The sequence below is a fragment of the Molossus molossus genome, unplaced genomic scaffold, assembly GCF_014108415.1.
Source record: "Molossus molossus isolate mMolMol1 unplaced genomic scaffold, mMolMol1.p scaffold_m16_p_1, whole genome shotgun sequence".
Classification (NCBI taxonomy): domain Eukaryota; kingdom Metazoa; phylum Chordata; class Mammalia; order Chiroptera; family Molossidae; genus Molossus; species Molossus molossus.
Window position 1 is genome coordinate 87,696,448 of NW_023425344.1, and position 24,678 is coordinate 87,721,125.

Here is a 24,678-nt window from a genome sequence, read left to right on the forward strand (position 1 = left end):
AGTTCCTAGACTGAATGAGATCAGTCAGGGTGTGTCTGTATATACTTCTTTATCTTTTGTTTGTTTTGGAAAGCAAAACTACAATGGAAAAAACGTCTTCCTCCCCCCCCCACTCTTTTCTTCTCTGAATATATGAATGGATTGAAACATAGAGGTGACTTTTATCAGGTGATAATTCAATGACAAAAACCATCATCATAAAGTCTATGATTGTCCTGTTAACTATAAACTATTTATTTTATAGTTACTGTTTCATACTCTCGCAAATTAGATTGGCCGTATTTAGAACTGCTATTTAACAGGTTTTGGATATTAAAATGTAAAAAATATTTCTCTCTTGAGAGACCAACTTCCAACGGGAGAGCGTCACAGTAATTGCTTCCTTCTGTCACATATGCCCACTGATTCCCTGAGCCCAAGACATGTTAACATTATTTTTGAACTGGGAGAATTGGATTTTTAAAAACTGCTCCTTAGTTATGGATTTCTCTCCACACAAACAAAAATCAAATTTATTTCCAAGTGAACTAAATATATCATCAGGTCTAAAATTACTTCTTAAGTCATAATAAATCTTTATTTATTTTTTTGTTCAGATAGAGTGGGAAGGAGAGAGAGGAAGAGAAAGAGAGAGAGAAACATCGACGTGAAAGGGACACATCGAGTGGTTGCCACCCACATGACCCAACCAGGGCTGGGGACAAACTGCAATCGAGGTACATGTCCTTAGCGGGAACCAAACCCGGGTCACTCTGGACTGCAGGCTGACGCTCTACCGCTGAGCCAAACCAGCCAGGGCGTCATAATAAATCTTTAAATTGGAACTATAGTATCATTTTACACTTTTCTTTAATATTTTCTTTAGTTTCTACCTTCAGATGCTGTTTTTATTTTATTTGGGTTCATAGATGCATAATTTTTAGTGACCGTTAATCATAAAGTCAATTCACTTGTTCCATTTTTTTTAAAAAGCATAAGTTATATATACATAGAAAAATAAACCTAGAAAACAGATCTGTCCTTGCTGAGAACATTTGTTAAAAATTGGTTGTAGCCCTGGCCGGTTTGGCTCAGCTGTTAAAGTGTCGGCCTGTGGTCCAGAGAGTCCAGGGTTTGGTTCCCGCTAAGGGCACATACCTCGGTTGCAGTTCGTCCCCAGCCCTGGTTGAGGTTGTATGGGTGGCAATCAGTCGATATGTCTCTCTCACACTGATGTTTTTTTTCTCTTTCTTTCTTCCTCTCTCCCTCCTGCTCTACCTAAAGATAAATGCAAAAAATGTCCTTGGGTGAGGATAAAAAAAAAAAATGGTAGTATCTCCTGAGCAAATAAGTGAGAAAAAAACATAACAAAAGTCACTCATTCTTATTTTTCACTTGATTGAAAACTTAGATTGTAATATATTCTTTTGTGCCCCCAGAAAGTAATGAATTCTTTCTCCAACCCTAGTGTCTATCTGCTCTCTCAGTTCAGTTATAATCCTGTCTGGTAGACAATGTTGTCAGTTAAGTTGTATACACACTCCCTTTTCTCGCTGCTTAAAAATATCCTAAGATTAGGGAATCCTTACTGACCAGAAACATTTTATAATCCAAATGGCCCACACATGTATAAATTATGGTTTTAGCACTATGGCCTCAACCATCTCTTAGAAATAGGCCAGTTTCACGTCTCCACTGGGGAAATCCTCTGTTGGGCAAGCTCATGTCTCCAACAGTCCACTCAATGTGGAAGGTTGGGAGTAGATGTGCTATTTTGGGCCAAAGTCAGTCTCCTTAGTGAAAATTAAACTGGCTGTATTTAATTCTGCTAGAGCCTTTTATATTATTGGATATAAAGACAAAAGTGAATTATACTTTGAAAAATGAAATCTGATACTTCTGAATTTTAGATAACATATAGGAGACTCTATTATTTCAGTTTTGTAATTTCCATCACTTGACATTTTGTAAGCTCTAGTCTATTATTTTACCCAGCTTCAATTAGATTAGATCCTGTAAGTGATTCTAAAACTATAAAATTGTACAGTTAGTTTCCTTAGTGAAAATTAATCCTTTTAGTCTTAATGATACTCTAACAGAACTCAGAACAATATTTTTAACATGACCGTAGTAGTGTAACTTATGCCCACTTTTAGGCACAGTGGCGTTCCAGACACCATGTTTTAGAGGAGTGCTTGAAATGTGAAATCCTGGGTGTGTGCATGGGGCATCCGGACACCGAACGCTCTGTTGTTTCAGTCAGCTCAGCATCAGGGAAAGGCAAGGAGGAATGCAATGTTAGTAGTTTACATGTAGCGCCAGATCGGCAGAGCAGTTGAAGAGTGAAATGTGTGGGTAGGATGTGACTTTAAAAAATGCTTCTTTGTCTGTTGAGAAACTACAAGGGATCCTCTTAGGTTGGCTTCCATAAAAGCAGACCCTGAGGTGTTCATTCGAGTGAAAGTCATTCATTAGGAAGTGTTTCTAGGAAAGACTGGTAGGGGACTGGGAAGTGGGAAATCACACAGAAAAAGGTACAATATCAAGCAGGTCTTGCAGAAGACAGTGTCTGGAGACAGTGCTTCAGAGCGGTCCTAACAGATGAGGCATGGAGGAGTTTCATGCCCGTCCATCATTGGCTAAGGGCTGCATCCAAGAATGTAAATTCCTTGCTCAGGCAGCCAGAGGGCAGTACTCTGACAGCCAGACCCAGGTGCTGGCTGTTGGTAGGGAAAGCATGGTGAAATCTGGGGTGTACAAAAATGACAGAGACTCAAGGAGGGAAGGGAGGAGCATGACGACGTCTGTTGTAGGACCTCAGAAACAATTTATATATTGGTTCTATGAAACTTATAACCAAAAACATTCCACTGCAATAAAATCGTCCAGGAAAGAGCTAGTAAAAACTCAATCCTACAAAACATTTCAATACTTATGAAACAAAGGATAATTTCTTTCATGAAGATGGTGATATATATTCTCCCTGAATTACATGAATTTTATTATATATTGAAAACAGGAAATATCATTCCTTTATTCTCTATTAGGGGCTTGAGCAAATGAAGAAAAACAAGGGCAACTTTGAGTTGAAACCTAAACACAGACTCTTCTCCCTAGATTTCCTATATTTTCTGGCTGATAAATGATATGAGAACAAACAATCAAAAAGATATTTAAGACCTCTTTTGTTTTGCTTTTTATTTATTTTATTTTTTAATTACAGTTAACACTGAATATTATTCTGTGTTAGGCTCAGATGTACAGCAAAGTGGTTAGACAATCATGTACTTTACAGAGTGTGCCCCGCCCCCCGCTTCAAGTAACCACTTGGCCCCATACATAGTTATCACGATATTATTGACTATATTCCCTGTGCTGTGATCTACATCTCTGTGACCATTCTGTGACTACCAGTGTGTACTGCTTAATCCCTTCACCTTTTTCACTCAGCCCCCGAAACTCCTCCCTTTGGCAACTGTCAGTCTGTTTTCTGTATCTATGAGTTTGTTTCTGTTTTGTTTGTTCAGTTGTTATTTAATCCACTCATCTGGGCTGCTTCCCAATCTTGGCTATTGTAAATAACACTGCAGTGAACATAGTGGTATGTATAGTCTTTCGAATTAGTGTTTCAGGCTTCGTTGGATATATTCCCAGAAGTGTAATTGCTGGATCACAAAGCAGTTCAATTTTTAATTTTTCGAGGAAACTCCATACTGCTTTCCACAGTGGCTGCACCAATCTGCATTCCCACCAACAGTACATGAGGGTTCCCTTTTCTCCACATCCTCACCACCATTTGTTGTTTATTGATTTATTGATAATAGACATTCTGACAGGTATGAGGTGATATCTCATTGTGGTTTTAATGTGCATTCCTCTGATGACTAGTGGCATTGAGCATCTTTTCATATGCCTATTGGCTATCTGTATGTCCTCTTTTGAGAAGTGTCTATTCAGGTCTTTTGCCCATTTTTAAGTAACGTTGTTTTTTAGAGCATTAGAAATTTAAAGAGATGATTGGTGGTGGTGTAATTTCAATGTAGTTTCTAAAATGTGTTATTTCTTTCACAGTATTTTAAGTTTGTTTTCTGAATTCTAAAAATGCTTGTGTTCCTTGACAAAAGCTATAGCATATTAGAATAGGTGCAAGTATATATGAACATGCAATATTATTATATGTTGTGTTATATTTATGTAATATCTTTGTTCCAAGCCTCAAGGCATTTTATTGAAATAATCTTTATTTTCAGCTATTTTTTTAATCCAAAGTTCCAAATTTTAGAGATTTGTATAAATTAAAGCAATTATGTGGCCTATCCCATTACTGGAGTGTTGTATTCATTGTATTAATTGTATTCTGTACATTGGATGATCACTGATAAGGAAAATATGCTTGTCTACTGCTTTTTAACTATGTTAACTTTGGATATGTTTTTATTTTTTTAATAATAAAAGTTAAATTTTTCTTTTAAAACCTTTAGTTACACATGGAATATTCCAGTTAAATGGACTGAAGAGAATGTGTCAAGTATTACATTCTACAATAGATCAGAAACAGGAGGTAAATATCAATTGATTTATTTCTTCTTTGGATTAATATGGCACACTAAACTAATATAAATGCAAAAAATAACAGTAAAACTAGAACTTATGATACAAAGTTCAGCTAAAAGGGATCTCTTAAATTATTTATTGATGAGTGCATGTCCGTATCTACAACAATTAGAACTTTTCTTTTTAATGATTTATCATGACTGACACAATAATAAATATCCATATCCCACACACTCAACAACTGGAAGATCAGTCTATACATTTTCTCCCTCCCTTTCTTCCTTCTTTCTTTTTTTCTTCTTCTTTAAAAATATATCAGATTAGCCCTGGCTGGTTTGTCTCAGCAGTTAGAGCATTGGCCTGAGGACCAGAGAGACCCAGGTTCGGTTCCCACTAAGGGCATGTACCTTGGTTGCAGTTCGTCCCCAGCCCCGGTTGAGGTTGTGTGGGTGGCAACCAGTCAATGTGTCTCTCTCACATCGATCTTTCGCTTTCTCTCTCTTCCTCCCTCTCTCCCTCCAGCTCTATATGAAGATCAATGCAAAAATGTCCTCGGATGAGGAGATATATATATATATATATGTATGTATATATATCAAATTAGTAAGCCAATGAATTTCTTCTTTTTGTTTGTTTTTGTTACAGATGTTTTTCATTTTTCCCCATTGACACCCTCCTCCCCTTCCACCCCACCCCATCATCAGCTTTGTTGTCTATGTTCATTGTTCATGCATACATGCATGTAAGTTCTGTGGTTTATCTCTCTTCCCCCAACCCCCCTCCTCTGAGGCTTGTCAGTCTGTACCCCACCTCTATGTCTCTTGGTTAATTTTGTTCAGCAGTTTGTTTAGTTCATTATATTCCAAAAGTAAGTGAGATCATGTGATATTTGTCTTTCTCTGCTTGTCTTGTTCCGCTTAGCATAATACTCTCCAGGTCCTTCCATGCCATCTCAGAGGATGAGAGATCTTTCTTTCCCACAGCTGCATAGTATTCCATTGTGTACATGTACTACAGCTTTTTAGTCCACTCATCTACTGATGGACACTTGGGCTGTTTCCAGATCTTAGCTATTGTAAATAGTGCTGTTACGAACATAGGGGTACATATATTCTTTCTGATTGGTGTTTCAGGCTTCTTAGGGTATATTCCTAGAAGTGGGATCACTGGGTCAAATGGAAGTTCAATTTTTAACTTTTTGAGGTAACACCATAGTGTTTTCCATAATGGCTGCACCGGTATGCATTCCCACCAGCAGTGTACTAGAGTCCCCTTTTCTCCACACCCTTGCCAACACTTGCTTGATGATTTGTTGATGGTGGCCATTCTGACAGGTGTGAGGTCATACATCATAGTTGTTTTAATTTGCATTTCTCTGATGATTTGTGACATTGAACATTTCTTCATATGTCTCTTGGCCATTTGTATGTCCTTTTGGGAGAGGTGTCTATTTAGGTCCTCTGCCCATTTTTTAATTGGGTTATTTGTCTTCCTTTTGTTGAGTTGTATGAGCACTCTATATATTTTGGAAATTAACCCCTTATCTGATGCATCATTAGCGATCATGGTCTCCCATATAGTGGGATCCCTTTCCATTTTCATGATTGTTTCTTTTGCTGTGCAGAAGCTTTTGAGTTTGATGTAGTCCCATGTATCCATTTTTTCCTTTGTTTCTCTTGCCTTAGGTGTTGTATCAGTGAAAATTCTGCTGCATGTGATGTCTGAGATTTTGTTGCCAGCATTTTCTTCTAGAATTTTTATGGATTCATGAATTACACTTAAGTCTTTTATTTATTTTGAGTTTATTCTTGTGTATGGTGTAAGTTGGTGTAGCTTCACTTTTATTTTGCAGGTAGCTGTCCAATTTTCCCAACACCATTTATTGAAGTGACTGTCTTGACTCCACTGTATGCTCTTGCCACCTTTGTAAAATATTAATTGAGCATATTGTCTTGGGTCAATTTTTGAGTTCTCTATTCTGTTCCATTGATCTATCTGCCTGTTCTTGTGCCAGTACCAGGATAATTTGATTACAGTGGCTTCGTAGTACAACCTGAAATCTGGTAATGTGATCCCTTTTACTTTGTTCTTCTTTTTCAAGATTGCTGTGGCTATTCGAGATCTTTTTTGGTTCCATGTAAATTTTGGGAATGTTTGTTCTAGTTCTGTGAAGTATGTTGTTGGTATTTTAATGGGGATTGCATTGAATCTATAGATTGCTTTGGGTAGTATGGACATTTTAATGATGTTAATTCTTCCAATCCATGAACAAGGTATATGCTTCTAATTTTTTATATCTTCCTCTATTTCTCTCTCTCTCTCTCTCTCTTTTTTTTTTTTTTTTGATATCCTGTAGTTTTCTGTGAAGAAGTCCTTTACTTCTTTGGTTAAGTTTATTCCTAGTATTTTAATTTTATTGCTATGATGGTAAATGGGATTTTTTTTTTTTTTAGTTGCCCTTTCTGTGAGTTCATCATTGGTGTATAAGAATGCTGTTGATTTCTTGACGTTAACTTTGTATCCTGCTACTTTGCCAAATTCATTTATTAAGTCTAGTAGATTTTTGATGGAGTCTTTAGGGTTTTCCATGTGCAATATCATGTCTTCTGCAAATAATAACAGTTTCACTTCCTCCTTTCCCATTTGGATCCCTTTTATTTTTTCTTCATGTCTAATCGCTGTAGATAAGACTTTCAGTAATATGTTAAAAAAGAATGGCAAACGTGGGCATCCCTGTCTTGTTCCCGTTCTTAAGAGGAAAGCTTTTAGTTTTTGCCCACTGAGTATGACGTTGGCTGTAGGCTTTTTATATATGGCGTTTATTATGTTGAGATATAATCCCTCTATTCCCATTTTGCTGAGTGTTTTTATCAGAAATGGGTGCTGGATTTTGTTGAATGCTTTTTCAGTATCTATTGATATGATCATATGGTTTTTATCTTTTCTTTTGTTTATGTGGTGTATCACATTTATTGATTTGTGAATATTGTACCATCCTTGAATGCCTGGGATAAAACCCACTTGGTCATGATGCATAATTTTTTTTGATGTATTGCTGGATCCGATTTGCTAATATTTTGTTAAGGATTTTGGCATCTGTGTTCATCAGGGATATTGGCCTGTAGTTTTCTTTCTTTGTAGTGTCTTTATCTGGTTTTGGAATTAGGATTATGCTGGCCTCATAAAATGAGTTTGAAAGTATTCCATCTTCTTGGATTTTTTTGAATAGTTTGAGGAGAATGGGTATTAGATCTTTGAATGTTCGGTAGAACTCCCCTGTGATGCTATCTGAGCCTGGGCTTTTGTTTGCTGGGAGTTTTTCTTGATTTCATCTTCAATTTTCTTTGTTGTTATTGGTCTGTTCAAGTTTTCTATCTATTCTTTGTTCAGTTTTGGGAGGCTGTGTGTTTTTAGAAATTTGTCCATTTCTCCTAGATTGTCCAATTTGTTGGTGTATAATTGTTCATAGTATGTTTTGATAATCCTTTGTATTTCTGTGGTGTCGGTTGTTACTTCTCTTTTATTTCTGATTTTGTTTATTTGGTTTCTCTCTTTTTGTTTCTTGATGAGTCTGGCTAAAGGTCCATTGATCTTGTTTTCTTTTCCAAGAACCAGCTTTTTTGTTTCATTGATGTTTTGAATTGATTTTTTTTTTTTTTTGGTCTCTATGTCATTTATTTCTGTTCTGACCTTTTCTATTTCCTTCCTTCTACTAACTCTGGGTTTTTCTTTATGTATACTTTCTAGTTCTTTAAGTTGTAGAATTAGAAAGTCAATTAGGAATTTTTCTTGTTTCTTGAGGTAGGCCTATAGTGCTATGAAGTTCCCTCTCAGGACTGCTTTTGCTGTGTCCCATGGATTTTGAGTTTTTGTTTTCATTGGTTTTCAGGAAGTTTTAAATTTCTTCCTTGATCTCCTTAGTAACCCATTTGTTGTTTAATAACGTCCTATTTAGCCTCCAAGTATTTGAATGTTTTAGTGTTTTTATTGTAATTGAGTTCTAGTTTCATGCCACTGTGATCTGAGAAGATGCTTGATATGATTTCTGTTTTCTTGAATTTGTAGAGACTTGCTTTGTGTCCTAACATGTGGTCTATCTTTGAGGATGACCCATGTGCACTTGAGAAGAATGTATATTTCGCAGCTTTGGGGTGAAATGTTCTGTAAATATCAATGAAGTCCAACTGATCTAGTTTGTTTGGTAAGGACTCTATGTCCTTGTTAATTTTTTGTCTAGAAGATCTATCCAGTGGTGTCAATGGCGTGTTAAAGTCACCCACTATGATCGTGTTGCTATTGATCTCTCCCTTGAAGTTCTCCAGAAGTTTTTAAATATATTTTGGTGCTCCTGTATTTGGGGTGTATATGTTTACTAGGGTTATATCCTCTTGTTGGATTGATCCTTTTAATATTATGTAGTGACCTTCTCAGTCTCTTATTATGGCCCTTGTTTTGAAGTCTATCTTGTCAGATATGAGTATTGCTACACCAGTTTTTTTTCCATCTTTTCTCTTTCATCCTGTGTGAGTGTGGGTCTCTTGTAAACAGCATATATATGGGTCAAGTTTTCTTATCCAATTGGCTACCCTATGTCTTTTGATTGGAGCATTTAAGCCATTTACATTTAAGGTAATTATTGATAGATATTAGTTGCCATTTTAATTTTATGTCTGTGTTCCTCTCTCTCTCTCTCTCTCTCTCTCTCTCTCTCTCTCTCTTTCTTCTTATTCTTACAACAGTACCTTCAGCATTTCTTGCAGTGCTGGTTTGGTAGTGGTAAATTCCTTTAGCTTTTTTTTATCCGTGAAACTCTTTATTTCTCCTTCAATTTTGAATGATAGCCCTGCTGGATAGAGTAGTCTTGGATTCAGACCCTTGCCTTGCATTACTTTGTACACTTCATGCCACTCCCTACTGGCCTGCAGGGTTTCTATTGAGAAATTAGCTGACAGTCTAATGGGAGCTCCTTTGTAGGTAACTTTCTGTCTCTCTCTCTTGCTTCCTTCAAGATTCTTTCTTTGTCTTTAATATTTGCCATTTTTATTATGATGTGTCTAGCTGTGGGTTTTCTGGGGTTTGTCTTGCTTGGGACTCTCTCTGTTTCCTGGGCTTGTGTGACTTTTTCTTTCACCAATTTAGGGAAGTTTTCTGTCATTATTTCTTCAAACAGGTTCTCTATTGATTTCTCTGATTCTTCTCCTTCCAGTATCTCTATAATACGAATGTTGTTATGTTTTTTGTTTGTTTTTTTATCCTCACCCGAGGACATTTTTTCCATTTTTTGTTCAGGTAGAGTGGGAGGGAGAGAGAGGAACAGAGAGAGAGAGAGAGAGAAACATCGATGTGAAAGGAACACATCGAGTGGCTGCCACCCACACGACCCAACCAGGGCCGGGGACAAACTGCAACCGAGGTACGCACCCTTAGCGGGAACCGAACCCGGGTCTCTCAGGACCACAGGCTGACGCTCTAACCGCTGAGCCAAACCGGCCAGGGCTGTTATGTTTTTTTATTGCCCCACAGCTCTCTTAAACTTTCCTCCTGCTTTTTAAATTTATTGTCCATTTGCTGCTCTATTTGAGTGTTTTTCTCTACCTTGTCTTCTAAGTCACTGATTTGGTCTTCTTCTAATCTATTGAACCCTTCTAAGGTGTTTTTCATAATCACTATGTCATTCTTTATTTCCTCTTGATTTTTATGCATAGCTTCTACCTCATTTTTTAAGCTGATGTAGTTCCCACTGAGCTCTTCATAACTCTGATTAAGTTGCTTGTAGTTCTTACCAAATTGTTTGAGTACCCTTAAAATAATTGCTTTGATTTCTTTATCTGACAAGTTGCTGTCTTCCATTTCCTGTAGTTACTTTTCTGGTGATTCTTTTTCTTTCCTTTGGGTGTCGTTTCTTTGTCTCCCCATTTTAGCCATCTGGTAGCTCTAGACCTGCTGAGGGATGTTTGGATGTGTATGCAGCTCACTGTATATCAAATAAGGCTACTGTGCCTCCCAGACTGTTTTGTTGCGTGTCACCTCTTGCCTGCTGTGGATCCTGGAGGATCGACTACTGGGGGGCTGGTATTGGTGTGTCCTGGTAGGTGCTGCTGCTGGGTCACGTGGGCCCCTCTAGAGCTGTGTTCTCAGCTGGTCTCTGCTGCCACCTGTAGCTGTATATAGCTCAGGCCCTGTTGGAACCGTGCTCCCTGCCTGTACCGTGGGCAGCTGGATCGCACAGTCCCTTTGGAGACCAGGCTCCATGCTTATTTTGTGGGCAGCTGGGTCGCACAGGCCTCTCTGGTGCCCCAGCACCCCACAGGTCCTGCGGGCAGCTGGATTGCACAGTCCCTTTGGAGACCTGGCTCTATGCCTATCTTGTGAACAGCTGGGTCACACAGGCTTCTCTGGTGCCCCAGCACCCCACAGATCCTGTGGGTAACTGGATCGCACGGGTCCCTCTCGGGCTCTGGTTTCCCACCCCTCTTGTGGGCCGCTGGGTAGCACAGGCCTCTGTGGAGCCCCAGGTCCTGCTGCTGGTGGCTGGGGAGTGCTGCTGCCCCGTGGGGGGTCAACTCCTGTTCAGCCTTTGTTGTAGTTTTTGGACATGGGTCTCAGCTGCTGGTCTGTGATTCTGTTGCCTGGAGATGGATTCTGCTCCTGAGCCTCTGTTGCTGGGGGTATATCTCAACTCTGATTGGACTGCTACTATGGGGGATGGTGCTGGGCTTCCGGTCATTTGAGGCTTCCGCAGCAGGCACCTTGGGAGCTCCACTACTGTGCACTGGTCTCTGTTGACACAGAGTGTCCACTGGTCCGATGGTGCCAGGTGCACTGGTGGGCTCAGGTTGCTGGGCCCTAGCCGCTCCCACTGCCTCCTCCCTGGGAAGACCCGGGATCTTCCAAAATGGTGGGACCTCCTCGCGGCGCAGGGAGAAGTGCCCTGAAGACTTGCTTACTGTGGTAGCAGGCTGCTTCGTCCACAGCACAGGAACCTTCTGCTCCGCGTCTGTGCACTGCTCAGGTTTGGTCGTCCACCTGCACGTCCATTCACACTCTCTCACACACTCGCTCACTCTCACACACTCACCCTCCTTCCAGTCCTGCCCGCCGCCATCTTGACTCCAGCCACTGAATTTCTTAAAATGTTATGTGACAAGCCTGGTTTTTAAAATGCTGTCATTAAATTAAACCTGTCATTTCCCCAAATCAACACATTAGAATTTTTAGTTACTTCAAATTATCTTTCCTAGCTGTGGGTTGTCATCAATAGCTGAAGGCCCTTTCTGTATCTATATCCATCCATCCATCCATCCATCCGTCCGTCCGTCCGTCCATCCATCCATCCATCTCCCTAAATTAATTACTTGGCACTTGCCTGTATTAAAATTCACTTGTGACTGTTCTGCTCACTTAAGTTGATTTAAAATATATTTCTGTATTATCTCCATTGATTTGTCTTTTTCTTTCCTGAAATATTTCAGTTATATAAAAACAAAGAGACCTTATTACATGTTGTCTCCGCCAAATTGCTGAAAAAATAACAAATGTTGTAGTACCCATCCCAGAAGAATGGTTTTTTATATTTTACCATTGTACTTATTTTGTGTTTCAAACCGTTTCTTTTTTTTTAATCCTCACCGAAGGATAGTTTTACCTTTTTTTTTTTTTATATATTTTACCATTGTACAATATTTTTCTATTTATCTTCAGACAGAGTGGGAGGGAGAGAGAGAGAAATAACATCAATTGGTTGCCACCAACACGACCCCGACCAGGGCTGGCGATGAACCACAACCGAGGTACATGCCCTTGGCGAGAATTGAACCGGGATTCTTTGGTCTGCAGGCCAAAGCTCTAACTTCTGAGCCAAACTTGCCAGAGCTACCAGCGGCTTCTTAAGCATAAAAATAGATCACTTGTTCTTTCTTTGTATATGCCTATGTGCACCTGCAAAATATTCCAAAATATTAGTTAGGTATTATTTCCCCTGGCAAGTAAAATTTTACCATATTTCCAGTAGTTTATTTACTTAAAAAACAGCTTTATTGAGATATGATTCACCTACTGTGCAATTCACCCATTTAAAGTGTGCAGTCCAGTGGTTATTATGGTCTTGGATACATGTGACCATCACCACAGACAATTTTAGAGCATTTTAATCATCTCAAAAAGAAACTCCATACTCTATAGCTGTTAAACTCTCTATCCTCCCATACCCCTGGCCCCAATCAACCACAAATCTACTTTCTGTCTTCATATTTGCCTATTTTGGAAATTTCATATAGAAGAAATGATATGTGCAGTATTTTGTGCCTGGAGCTCTCACTCAGCATACTGTTTTCAAGGTTCATTCATCTCACAGCATGTGTTAGTATTTCATTCCTTTTTATTGCCAAATTATATTTGTGTCATATCAATATACTTTTATATATCTATCCATCAATTGATAGGCATTTGGGTTGTTGCTACTTTTGGGCTATTATGAACAATGCTGCTATAGACACTTATCTACAAGTATTTGTGTGGATACAGTAGTGTTTTCTTCTATTTTCATTATAAGTTCTTTTGTAATTTTTTACTTTTATTTAAAAAATGTTTTTCCTTTGTTGATTTTAGAGAGAGAGAAAATGAGAGGGAGAGAGAAAGAGAGAAATTGATGAGAGAGAACATCAATTGGCTGCCTCCTGCATGCCCCCCACCGGGGATCAGGCCCACAATCTGGGCATGTGTCCTGACCAGGAATTGAACCAGCAACCTCTTGATGCATGGGTCAATGCTCAACCCCTGAGCCACACTGGCCAGACTTTTTTTACTTTTAGTATAATCTCTACCAGCTTTGCAACTGTCAGGCTAAGACCCCTTTCTGCTGCTTTTACAGCAAAACTTTCTCCTGGTCATTTATGCTAACAGTTACTTTAATTATTGTGGTCAACAATTCTCTCGCATTCTTCCAGAAGTCTCGAATCAGTGCCGTTTTGTCTTGGTGTTTTATGATTGTGTTGTGTTTGAACACCAAGCTCTATTTCTTCTGAACTGTCTTCTGACCATTTTCTTACTCATAAGCACATTTCCAATGGAAAATGGACAATCAGAAAAAAAATAAAAACCTTTATAAAAATGTGTAATAGCACTGATTAAAGGCATAATGAGGCTAGGATTCCATTGGAAGCTTTTAGTGGATTTGGTTTAACTATTACGACATACTTTCCCCATTGATCACCACTGGTTAATTGAGGGTTGGAAAAATGTCTCGAACACTGCTTGATTTGCTGTTTACAAATTTAAAAGCACGAATAATTCATCTACACTGACACAATTTACCCATCATTTTTATAGAGTGAGGTTTCCACACAAGTGAATTTTCCAGATGACTAAAGCTTACTCGAGTGCTTCATAAAATAAATTTCAAGAGTTAACAATAAACATATTTCTTATGTGTATTATATACATATCAGACAAAATGTCTGAACAATGAATTTCATCTTTACTTAATTAAATAATCAATTAATTCTTTCAAGCAAGTATTTATTGAGGACAACTTAGGTGCTAGACACAGGGGTAGGTCTGGGGACACTACTGGCGGGGGTGAGCACAATCCTCATCCTGTGGCGCTTACTGTCTAGGGAGGGTGTGGACAAGCCAGCAGGCAGAATGCTATGATGCAGCCTCCTGCAGGGTAGCCAAGGGCGCTCACTGGAGAAGCACTAGACCAGATTTGGGGGTTCAGGAAAGTTTACTGAAGAAAAAGACATCTAGGCTTAGAGTTAGGGAGCCTGAAGGTAGAGTCTGAATGGGCGATGGGCTTGACCGAGTGTAGACGGGAACTGTGCCCCGGACAGAGAGTGCTAGAGTGGAGTGAGAGAGCAGAGGCTCTGTCCCTGTCACAGCGACTCTGTCTCTCTGTCATTACACTTAGCACCGTTTGTTTTTTCTCTGTAACTATTGACTTATCTGTCTCTCCCCTTCCCACAGAATATTTCTTGAGGAAAGGGAGCTTATTTTTTGTTGTTGTGGTAGTGGTTCTATATCTCCTGCAGGTACCTAATATTTGTTTATTGAATGAATCAATGAATCAGTGAATGAATTAATAAACTCTAATGTCCACAGAGCTCTGATGACAAAACCTATTTTTATCTGAAACTTCTGAATCATGACTGGTCACTTAGCCAGAAGCAAACTAGACATCTCTTCCTACTTCAAAGTGCCGGCTCCATTCTTCGGCGATGCACTAAGTTCCTGTTTCCTGTTTGGGGACCTGGTCAGTTCTCAGCTCAGCGCACAGATGAGATCAAGTCCCGAGTGTACGGGATGGGCAGTTAGCTCAGGTTACCAGCCTTGCCTTCCTCCTCTAGGGTTCTTTGATGATTCATCAGTTAGAAATTTTCCAGGCAATGGTAGGACTTCCCCCAAGGTCTTTTATTTATTATTATTATTATTATTTTTTATCCTCACCTGAGGACATTTTTTTTTTTTTGCATTCATCTTCAGATAGAGCGGGAGGGAGGGGGGAGGGGGAGAGAGAGAGAAGCACTGATGTGAGAGACACACATCCACTAATTGCCACCCACACAACCCCAACCAGGGCTGGGGACAAACTGCAACCAAGGTACGTGCCCTTAGTGGGAACCGACCCTGGGACTCTCTCATCCACGGGCCAACGCTCTAAACACTGAGCCAAACTGGCCAGGGCCCAAGGTCCTTTATTTTCATTTGTGTTTCACATAATATTTTAAACATTAAAATATAAACATGTAATGCATAACAAAAGAAAAGACTCTATCACAGAGTTTCTCTGGCTATTCTAAACTTGTCTTGAAAATCTTCTTAATGTCGGTAGTGTATTTTATGCTGCCAGTTGTATTTATCCTAATTCCTAGTATTATTACTTCATATTTAAAACAGCATCCTTGTTGTTTAAGTTTCAGATGCTCTGTTGTTGTTTTTTAAAGTAAATTACAAGCTCCTTGGAGATACAAACTACGCATCATCGTCCTCATCCTGCCCACGCCCTTCCCAGCACAGTGCTGTGCACAGTCTCCCACCGAGTTTAGTAAGTCACCACTGTGCGCAGAGATGACCTGTGCATACTGTATGCCTCTTCCTCACTATTAGCCACTATTATGGTTGCTGTCAGTGCATCTGCATTTAGTAATATACCACCTTTTTGTTTTTCATTTGCTGCTTTCTAACACCTAGAAGAATGGAAGGATATCCCATAATATTAGAAAATCTATCTGCTAAAACATAATATTTTAAAATAGGTATTCCTAAACAGATAGGGTCTAAGAGAGGGTCTAGGGCATAACTCTATTTTTTAAATTTATTTATTGATTTTTTAGAGAGAGAGGAAGGGAGAGGGAGAGAGAGATAGAAACATTGATGAGAGAGAACATCGATTGGCCGCCTCCTGCACGCCCCCCACCGGGGATTCGGCCCACAACCTGGGCATGTGCTCTGACCAGGAATTGAACCAGCGACGCTCAACTACTGAGCCACACCGGCTGGGCAAAAAGTTCATTTTATTTGTTTTTTAAATCTTTCTTCTCTTTATTGATTTTAGAGGGAGAGAATCATTTGGCCCACCTGAGGATTTGACCCACAACCTGGGTGTGTGCCCTCACTGAGAATCCAACCAGTGACCACTCTTTTATTTTTTAAATTTATTTATTTTTGTTACAGATGTTTGTCCTTTTTCCTCCCTAGACACCCTCCTCCCAACACCCCTCCACCCCCCACCACAGCATTGTTTTCTAAGTCCATTGGTTATGCATACATGCATATAAGTTACTTGGTTTATCTTATCCCTCCCCCACCCCACCCCCTGTGAGGTATGTCAGTCTGAACTGTACTCCTTTCTATGTCTCTGAGTCTATTTGGTTCATCAGCTCATTTTGTTCATTATATTCCCCAAATAAGTGAGATCGTGTGGTATTTGTCTTTCTCTGATTGGCTTATTTTGCTTAGCATAATACTCTCCAGGCTCCTCCATGTCATCTCAAAGAATAGGAGATCTCTCTTTCTTACAGCTGAGTAATATTCCATTGTGTATATGTACCACAGCCTTTTTAATCCATTCATCTACTGATGGGCACTTGGGCTGTTTCCAGATCTTAGCAATTGTAAATAGTGCTGCTACGAACATAGGGGTACTTATATTGGTTCTGATTGATGTTTCAGGCTTCTTAGGGTATATTCCTAGAAGTGAGATCATTGGGTCAAATGGCAGATCAATTTTTAATTTTTTGAGGAAACACCATTTTAATTTCCATAGTGGCTGCACCAGTCTGCATTCCCACCAGCAGTGCACTAGAGTCTCCTTTGCTCCACGCCCTCGCCAACACTTGTTGTTTGATGATTTGTTGCTGGCGGCCATTCTGGCAGGTGTGAGGTGATACCTCATAGTTCTTTTAATTTGCATCTCTCTGATGATTAGTGACATTGAGCATTTTTTCATATGTCTCTTGGCCATTTGTATGACCTGTTTGGAGAGGTGTCTATTTAGTTCCTCTGCCCATTTTTTAATTGGGTTCTTTTTCTTCATTTTGTTGAGCTGTGTGAGTACTCTATATATTTTGGAAATTAACCTCTTATCTGATGTATGGTCGGCAGTTATGGTCTCCTACATAGTGGGATCCCTTTCCACTTTGATGTTTGTTTATTTTGCTGTACAGAAGCCTTTTAGTTTGATGTAGTCCCATGTATTAATTTTTTCCTTTGTTTCTCTTGCTTTAGGCATTGTATCAGTGACAATTCTGCTGTGTGTGATGTCTGAAATTTTGTTGCCTACATTCTCTTCTAGGATTTTTATGGATTCATGAGTCATGTTTAAGTCTTTTATCCAATTGAGTCTATTCTCATGTATGATGTAAGTTGGTGGTCTGGTTTCATTTTTTTGCATATAGCTGTCCAATTTTCCCAACACCATTTATTAAAGAGGTTGTCTTTACTCCATTGTATGTTCTTGCCACCTTTGTCAAATATTATTTGAGCATAATGTCTTGGGTCAATTTTCAGGTGCTCTGTTCTGTTCCGTTGATCTATATGCCTGTTCTTTTGCCAGTACCAGGCTGTTTTGATTACAATGGCTTTGTAGTATAACCTGATATCGGTATTGTGATCCCTCCTACTTTGTTCTTTTTGTTTTTTCAAGATTTCTGTGGCTATTTGGGGTCTTTTTTGGTCCCATATAAACTTTTGGAGTGTTTGTTCTAATTCTGTGAAATATGTCATTGGTATGTTAATGGGGATTATAATGAATCTACAGGTTGCTTTAGGTAGTATGGACATTTTAATGATGTTAATTCTTTCAATTCATGAACATGGTATATGCTTCCACTTTTCAAATTTTTTATTATTATTAATTTATTTATTTTTGTTACAGATCTCCCCCACCCAGACACCCTTCTCCGTATCCACTCACTCTAAGCATTGTTGTCTATGCCCATTGGTTATGCATACATGCATAAAAGTTCTTTGGTTTATCTCATCCCTCCCCCTCCCAGCCCCATCCTCTCAAGTCTGTCAGTCTGAACCGTACTCCTTTCTATGTCTCTGGATCTATTTTGTTCATCAGCTTTTTTTGTCTGTTTGTTTATTATATTCCACAAATAAGTGAGGTCGTGTGGTATTTGTCTTTCTCTGATTGGCTTATTTCACTCAATATAATACTCTCCAGGCTTCCACTTTTTTAATATTGTCTTCTATTTCTTTTTTCAATGTCCTGTAGTTTTCTGTAAATAGGTCCTTTACTTTTTTGGTTAAGTTTATTCCTAAGTATCTGAATTTTTTTTCCCACAATGGTAAATGAGATTTTTTTTTAGTTTCTCTTTCTGTGAGTTTATTGTTGATGTATAAAAATGTAGGGCACCCGGCCCGTGAGGCTCAGTGGTTGAGCATCGACCCATGTACCAAGACATTGCTGGTTCAATTCCGAGTCAGGGCACATGCCCAGGTTGTGGGCCAAATCCCCAGTGGGGGGCATGTAGGAGGCGACCAATCAATATTTTCTCTCATGGATGTTTCTATCTCTCTCTCCCTCTCCCTTCCTCCCTCTCTAAAAATCAATAAAGGAAAAAAAGAAAACAATGTAAGGCAGCCCTAGGGCAGCCCTGGCTGGTTTGGCTCAGTAGTTAGAGTGTCAGCCATGGACCAATGAGTCTCAGGTTCGATTCTGGTCAAGGGCAGGTATCTTGGTTGTGGTTTTTCCCCAGCCCTGATCAGGTTTTGCAGGAGGCAACCAGTCGATGTGGCTCTATCACATTGATGTTTCTCTCTGTCTCTCTGTCTCCCTCCCTCCTACTCTATCTGATGATAAATAGAAAAGTATCCTTGTCCTAAGAATAAAAAAAAAATGTATAGAGCATAATTCTTCATCGTGACCTTGTGATGACTGTCTTCTTTATTCTCTCAAATTTGAGAATTCATTCTGGATGGTTTAGATGGCCAAATTCTGACTATCATACAAATAGGATATTACTAAAATGTGATAATAGCTGTATTTAAATATTTCATATCAAAACAATGATGGGAATATTTTTTTTTTTTTAATTTACTGGCAAAAAGAGAGCAAGAGACTTTCTTTATTCTTTCAAGTTGAGTCTAATGGAATGTTTGAATTTTGATTGGATCATCATTAATGATTCAGTTTTGCAGCTTCAGAAGCTCTGTTTCATTAGTCCAGCCCTGATCAACCAAGTCTTGGAAGATTTATTCACATAAGTCCGACATATGAGAATGCTAATTTGTCAATTTACACAAATAAAGATATACTTGCCAGAGTGAACCAGAATACTCATGTCAGGTAATTCGGTTATCTTTCCCAGGAAGAAAGTTTACTTAATAAGAGTAAAGAGGGATCTAAGCTAGATTAGTTATTTTAGAGATGTCATCAGGCTGGGATAGTGTATATACTGCATTCACTAGGGGAGTCTAATTGTTGCATTTAGAGGCTGTCAGTAGCAACTCTATGCAACAGAAACTTCTTATTCATACAACAGTCTAATGGAAGTATTCTTGACCTGCCATTTCTTTTAGGTGGCTTTCCCCCAAATAATGACTTAGAAATTCTGTTTTCTTTATCTTTATGGCTCTATCACCCCCCTGGATCTTGGACTCCCTGCTGAATCTTTTACATTTGGCCAGATGACAGAGCAAGATTGTGGAGGGACCAGGCCTAGAAGAGCATTTATTATTTTTGCCCGTATTTATGGCCAGTTTTCAATCATATATTGACACCTAACTGCAAAGGCGGCTAATAAATACAGTGTAGCGGTGTACCCAGGAGGAAATGGGAACAGTGTGTTAAATAACTAACAGGTCTTTGCCACATACATTGTTCTCTAGAGGAGCAGCTGTGTCAAAAGATCTGAACAAATGTACCAGTTTACTCAGGCACCTGCTCCCCTGGGCTGACTGCAGACACACTGACAGATCTTCAGTGTTCAGCTCTTCTTTGCAATATGTCTTCTCCATCACCAAAACCACTGCTAATGACAATCCTTCATCATGATAGTCAGGTTGCGTTTTTCCAGATTCCTGCTGTTCATTTTACATATTAGTACTACACCTTTCTTTTCTGGGAGAGTCTCTAAAGCCATGTGCTGAGATTGAGAAGGGACACAATCATTAATACTTTCTTGAATAAGTAACTTGTTGAAAACATTACCACAAATGGATAACAATCCATTTTACAATGTTTCGTGTTAGTCTTAGTTCCAGAGATTGAAATACTCTTCTTGACCCCAAGTCCTGATAGTGCATTCTACTTGAACTTTTTAACTCTTCAGTACAGTTTGTGCATGATTATTATCCTTGGTCCTGGCCAATGTGGCTCAGTTGGTTGGGAGTCATCCTGTGCACCAAAAGGTCCCTGGTAGGGCGTGTGCAGGAGGCAGCCAATCGATGTTTCACAGTCACGTTGATGTTTCTCTCTCCCTCTCCTTTCTTCTCTAAAATAATTTTTATTGAATACTACCCTTGTATCTTTCAGCTATTTTACTAGTAAGTGATGCACAAAATTTAATAAGATATATGTCATCATTTTACACTGAAAAATAATTCACATGAAGATTAATGCAACACAGCATTTTTATCACCAAAGAAAAATGTTTCTTTTCCTAGGACTCTCAGGTTATCACAAGCTGTCTAGTTGGCTAAAGTTTGTTACAATTATTCATATAAAATAGTACATTAAAAAACTGTTATGTGTTCTGTGTTACTGGAATCTATTTGGACTGAAATTAAATAATTTCTGCGTGACATTTTGAAAGGATAATTATTCGTCTTCTGTACCATCTAGAAAAATAATAGAAGAAAAAAATAACAATTTTCTAGAATGAGCACCTACTAGAAAGAATTCACTTTTGGGCTTAAAATTAGCAAGAAACAAACAAAGTATTTCATAAATTGAGTAATAGAGTATGTGACCATTAAATTTACATTTTTATGTATATAAAACAAGATTGTAGGTATTTACAATATAATTTCAAATGAAAAAGATTACTAATCATAAAAACAGTAAGGTTCCATTATGAATATTGTGTATTTGTATGTGCATGTATATGGAAGACCCACACAAACACACACACACACACACACACACACACACAGAAGATATAAAAATATAATATTATTTCTATATGCCATCTGGAATAAGCATCGGTATTTTAGTCCTAATTACTTCATTATGTAGCTGAACAACCCAATAGTATTTTGCTGCTGACAACTGGTCTGAAAGAAGCATGAACTTGGAAAGTCCCTAACTACTAATTTCCTGGATCTCAGCTTCCTCGTCTATAAAGTGAGAAAAATCACAGTAACTTTAGACAGGCTTAACTAGGTATATATAAAGCACACTAAAATACTGCAGTGTTTAGATGGATTGCCAGGAACTTCTCAATGTTATTTATATTTGCTTTGCTATTTATAGAGCTGGTGGCATATCCCCTTTCATAATAATGGGGACAGCTACCATCTGTTGGACCCATAACTATATGACCAGCACTTGGCTGAGTTATCTTATTTAATCTTCACAACAGCCCTGTGAGGGAATTTTATCCCTATTTCCCTCACGGCGAACTGGGACACAGAGAGGTCAAGTGATTTGGCCAAGATCAAACAGCTAGTAAACCACAGAGCACGGATTTTATCCTTGATCTGTCAGACTCGACAGTCCATGCTCTCGCTCCTGTGACACATGGCTCTGTGCTTAGCAAGAGGCTCTCCTCCTGATACAAACATTCAAAGTGTACAGTTGCCAAAAGATTAGCTTCCTTTTAACAACTTGTCCATGAGAGAATGACAAAGAAAGATAAATACTACACAAGTGAGGTAAAAGTTTATAATTTGTCAAGTGCCTACTCTGACAGGTCCTGGAGAAACGTATTGTCTTGTTGAAGAGGGTACCCACATACATAAAAAACTACCGTGTTCTGGATATCTTCCAAACCTTGTGTCCACTTCCAAAAGTTAAATCGTCTTTCCTCCCAAACCGGCTCCTTTTCCTCTGTTCTCTGACGGTGACATCGTCCTTCATCCTGACGTGCAAACCATTTCCCCCCTCTGCCAACTCTCCACATCAAGGCAGAAAAGGAATTGTGTTGATTTTACCTGTGGTGTGTCTCTTGAATACATCATCTTTTTCTCTTTTCATCATCTCCACCTTCGTGGAAGCCCTCATTCTCTGTTGCCCTAAATCATTCCAGGGGACTCTAGGATCTGCCTTCCACTGTGTTTCTTATACCACTATCAATATTATCTTTCTTGAAGATGGACGTAAGCATGTTGTTTCCCTGTAAAAAAATTGTCACCATCTTACCATCCTCAGCAGATGGGTTCTTTCCCATGGCGTCACACTGAAGGCCCAGCCCTTCTTTCCGGCCTCATCACCTGTTTTCCAAAATCACATCTTACAGCGTCACTACGTCAGACTGTATGCAGTTCCTCCCTGTGCTAAGTATTCTCACACCCTTATTTAAATTGTGCATTATCCATGCAAACAAAAAATATATACTTTTTTTTTTTAAGTACAAGAGTAATGCTAACAAATTTGGTCATATCAGAGCATCGTTGTTATTTTAAGGGCGTATTTTATTCCCAAAACAGAAGTCTCTGTTCCTTCAATGTTGCGCTTCTAAAATCTATGTACTAGAGCCCTATGTAAATAGTGGCTGCTACTTTAGAAAGTTAATTCAGAAAATCCACTGATGAAAAAGCATTTAATCGATTGAAATAAGGAAGTAGAAGACTTTATAAAGATAAAATTGGAAGAGCAAGTATGAAATGGATTATATAATCAAGAATGTCATGTTTGGATTTCAGCTCTATCACAAGCCTTCTTGACATTTTAAAAGCGTTACTGATTCTCCAATCATTATTCTGCTCACCAAAAGCCATTTCCATCAATTTGAATGTTGATTTTAATAAACAAACTATTCTTTTAAATGTTTACATTTTTGTTTCCTCCCTAGGCTGTTCCAGTGAATATTCTTTGTGTAATTAATTAATCCATTATGACTGCTCTGTTTTTAGGCATTGCTTTCTTTTATTGGAGGATTGATAAGCACAAAATTATTTTGCCCAGTTGGTAAGCTTATGCTAGTGAAAAGTATAAGTCACAAATTACAGGGCAGTTATTTACATTACTTTTTTTCCCCAGCATGTACACTACAGTGACATTCTAAAGCAAGGCAACTAAATAAGAATTAGGCTTTGGGGCTTTGGCTCCAAATCAAACTCAACTCTTTGAGCTAATATTTCTTTTCTTTCCTCTTTACCCTCTGGGTCTAATTTCTTGGTGTTTACATTATATGCAAATATGTTTTTCATTAGTTGTTTATTTACTCCCACAGGAATCACTTTGAACCCTTCTAATCCCAGTGGGAATGCTTTTCTTAAAATAAACCCAGATCATATTGGGTTTTATCGTGTAAATTATGAAGTGCCAACTTGGGACCTGATAGTTGCCACTCTTTCCTCCAACCACAAGGTACGAGTAGCAATGATTGTGAATTGTTGTATTTTTGTTCTAAGAACAGTTCCTTAATACTTTGCTTTAAGAATCACATTTCTTACCTCTTTATCTTCCTTTTCCCAGGACTTTTCTTCTGCTGACCGTGCAAGTCTTATCGATGATGCTTTTGCCTTGGCAAGGTGGGTTTTGGAATGAGACTAGAGTATTTAAAATACAATGGATTTTCCTGGCTGATTTGGCTCAGCAGTTAGAACGCTGGCCCTCGGACCAAAGAGACCTGGGTTCAGTTCCCTGCTAAGGGCACGTACCTCTCGTCTGGGTGGCAACCAGTTGATGTGTCTTTCTCACATTGATGTTTCTCTCTCTCTCTCTCTCTCTCTCTCTCTCTCTCTCTCTCTCTCTCTCCCCCTCCCTCTCTCCCTCCTGCTCTATCTGAAGATAAAGACAAAAGTGTCCTTGGGTGAGGATAAAAAGAATAGTAATCATCATCATCATCATCATAATAAAATAAAATATAATGGATTTTGTCATAACTTCTTAAAGTGAATTGCAACAAAATTTAAGAATGAATTTTAGTTTAAAATATCCAAAGCCACTATTTATAACATTATTATTTTTTAACTCTTTTTTTTTTTTAAGTTTATATGAACCTCAAAGCAAAAATACTGAGATTAGCCCTTAACATACACACAAAAACTCACCCACCCTGTTGACTCTGAGCACAGTTTGTCTATGACAGAGTCCTTGAGCTAATTAGGAGTGAAATTTGAAAATGCTTAAAAGTGCACCTTTATAATTTGATGTAGTAAAAAGATAAACAATGTGTTTCATGAACTCAATTCTGTGAGCCCATTGTAAGATTTTTATGGCTAGAGTCATCAAATCTTGTTCAGGCTGTTGACGTAAGAAGAATGAGACACTCTGCTCTAGGATTGATCAGAATTAAAATGCTATTAGGAAATTTTATTTTATTTTTTTCATGGCATCAGGGTAACCTACAGTTATAAAAATAATCCACATAGATTGGGGAAATGGAGGAGTAGTAATTATAGTAACTCTGATGTTTTTTTCAGGTAGTCTAACACCAGTGACTCAACAGGTATTTGTTGAATTTATGGCACTTTTGTAGGGGTTAGGGACACAGCTGACTTCTTCTGGCTACATGTTGGCTTCATGCTAAATAT

At 38.6% G+C, this 24,678-nt stretch overlaps 1 protein-coding gene across 1 annotated transcript in view; it reads left to right on the forward strand.

Annotated features, from left to right (window-relative positions):
• The window catches only part of LOC118632747 (glutamyl aminopeptidase), a 113,798-nt gene that overhangs the window by 61,615 nt on the left and 27,505 nt on the right, over positions 1–24,678 (forward strand). Inside the window, exons 11-13 of the mRNA XM_036265962.1 lie at positions 4,461–4,540; positions 23,373–23,509; positions 23,618–23,673. Of these exons, the coding sequence (XP_036121855.1) occupies positions 4,461–4,540; positions 23,373–23,509; positions 23,618–23,673 (273 nt within the window). The remainder of the gene's footprint in view (positions 1–4,460; positions 4,541–23,372; positions 23,510–23,617; positions 23,674–24,678) is intronic.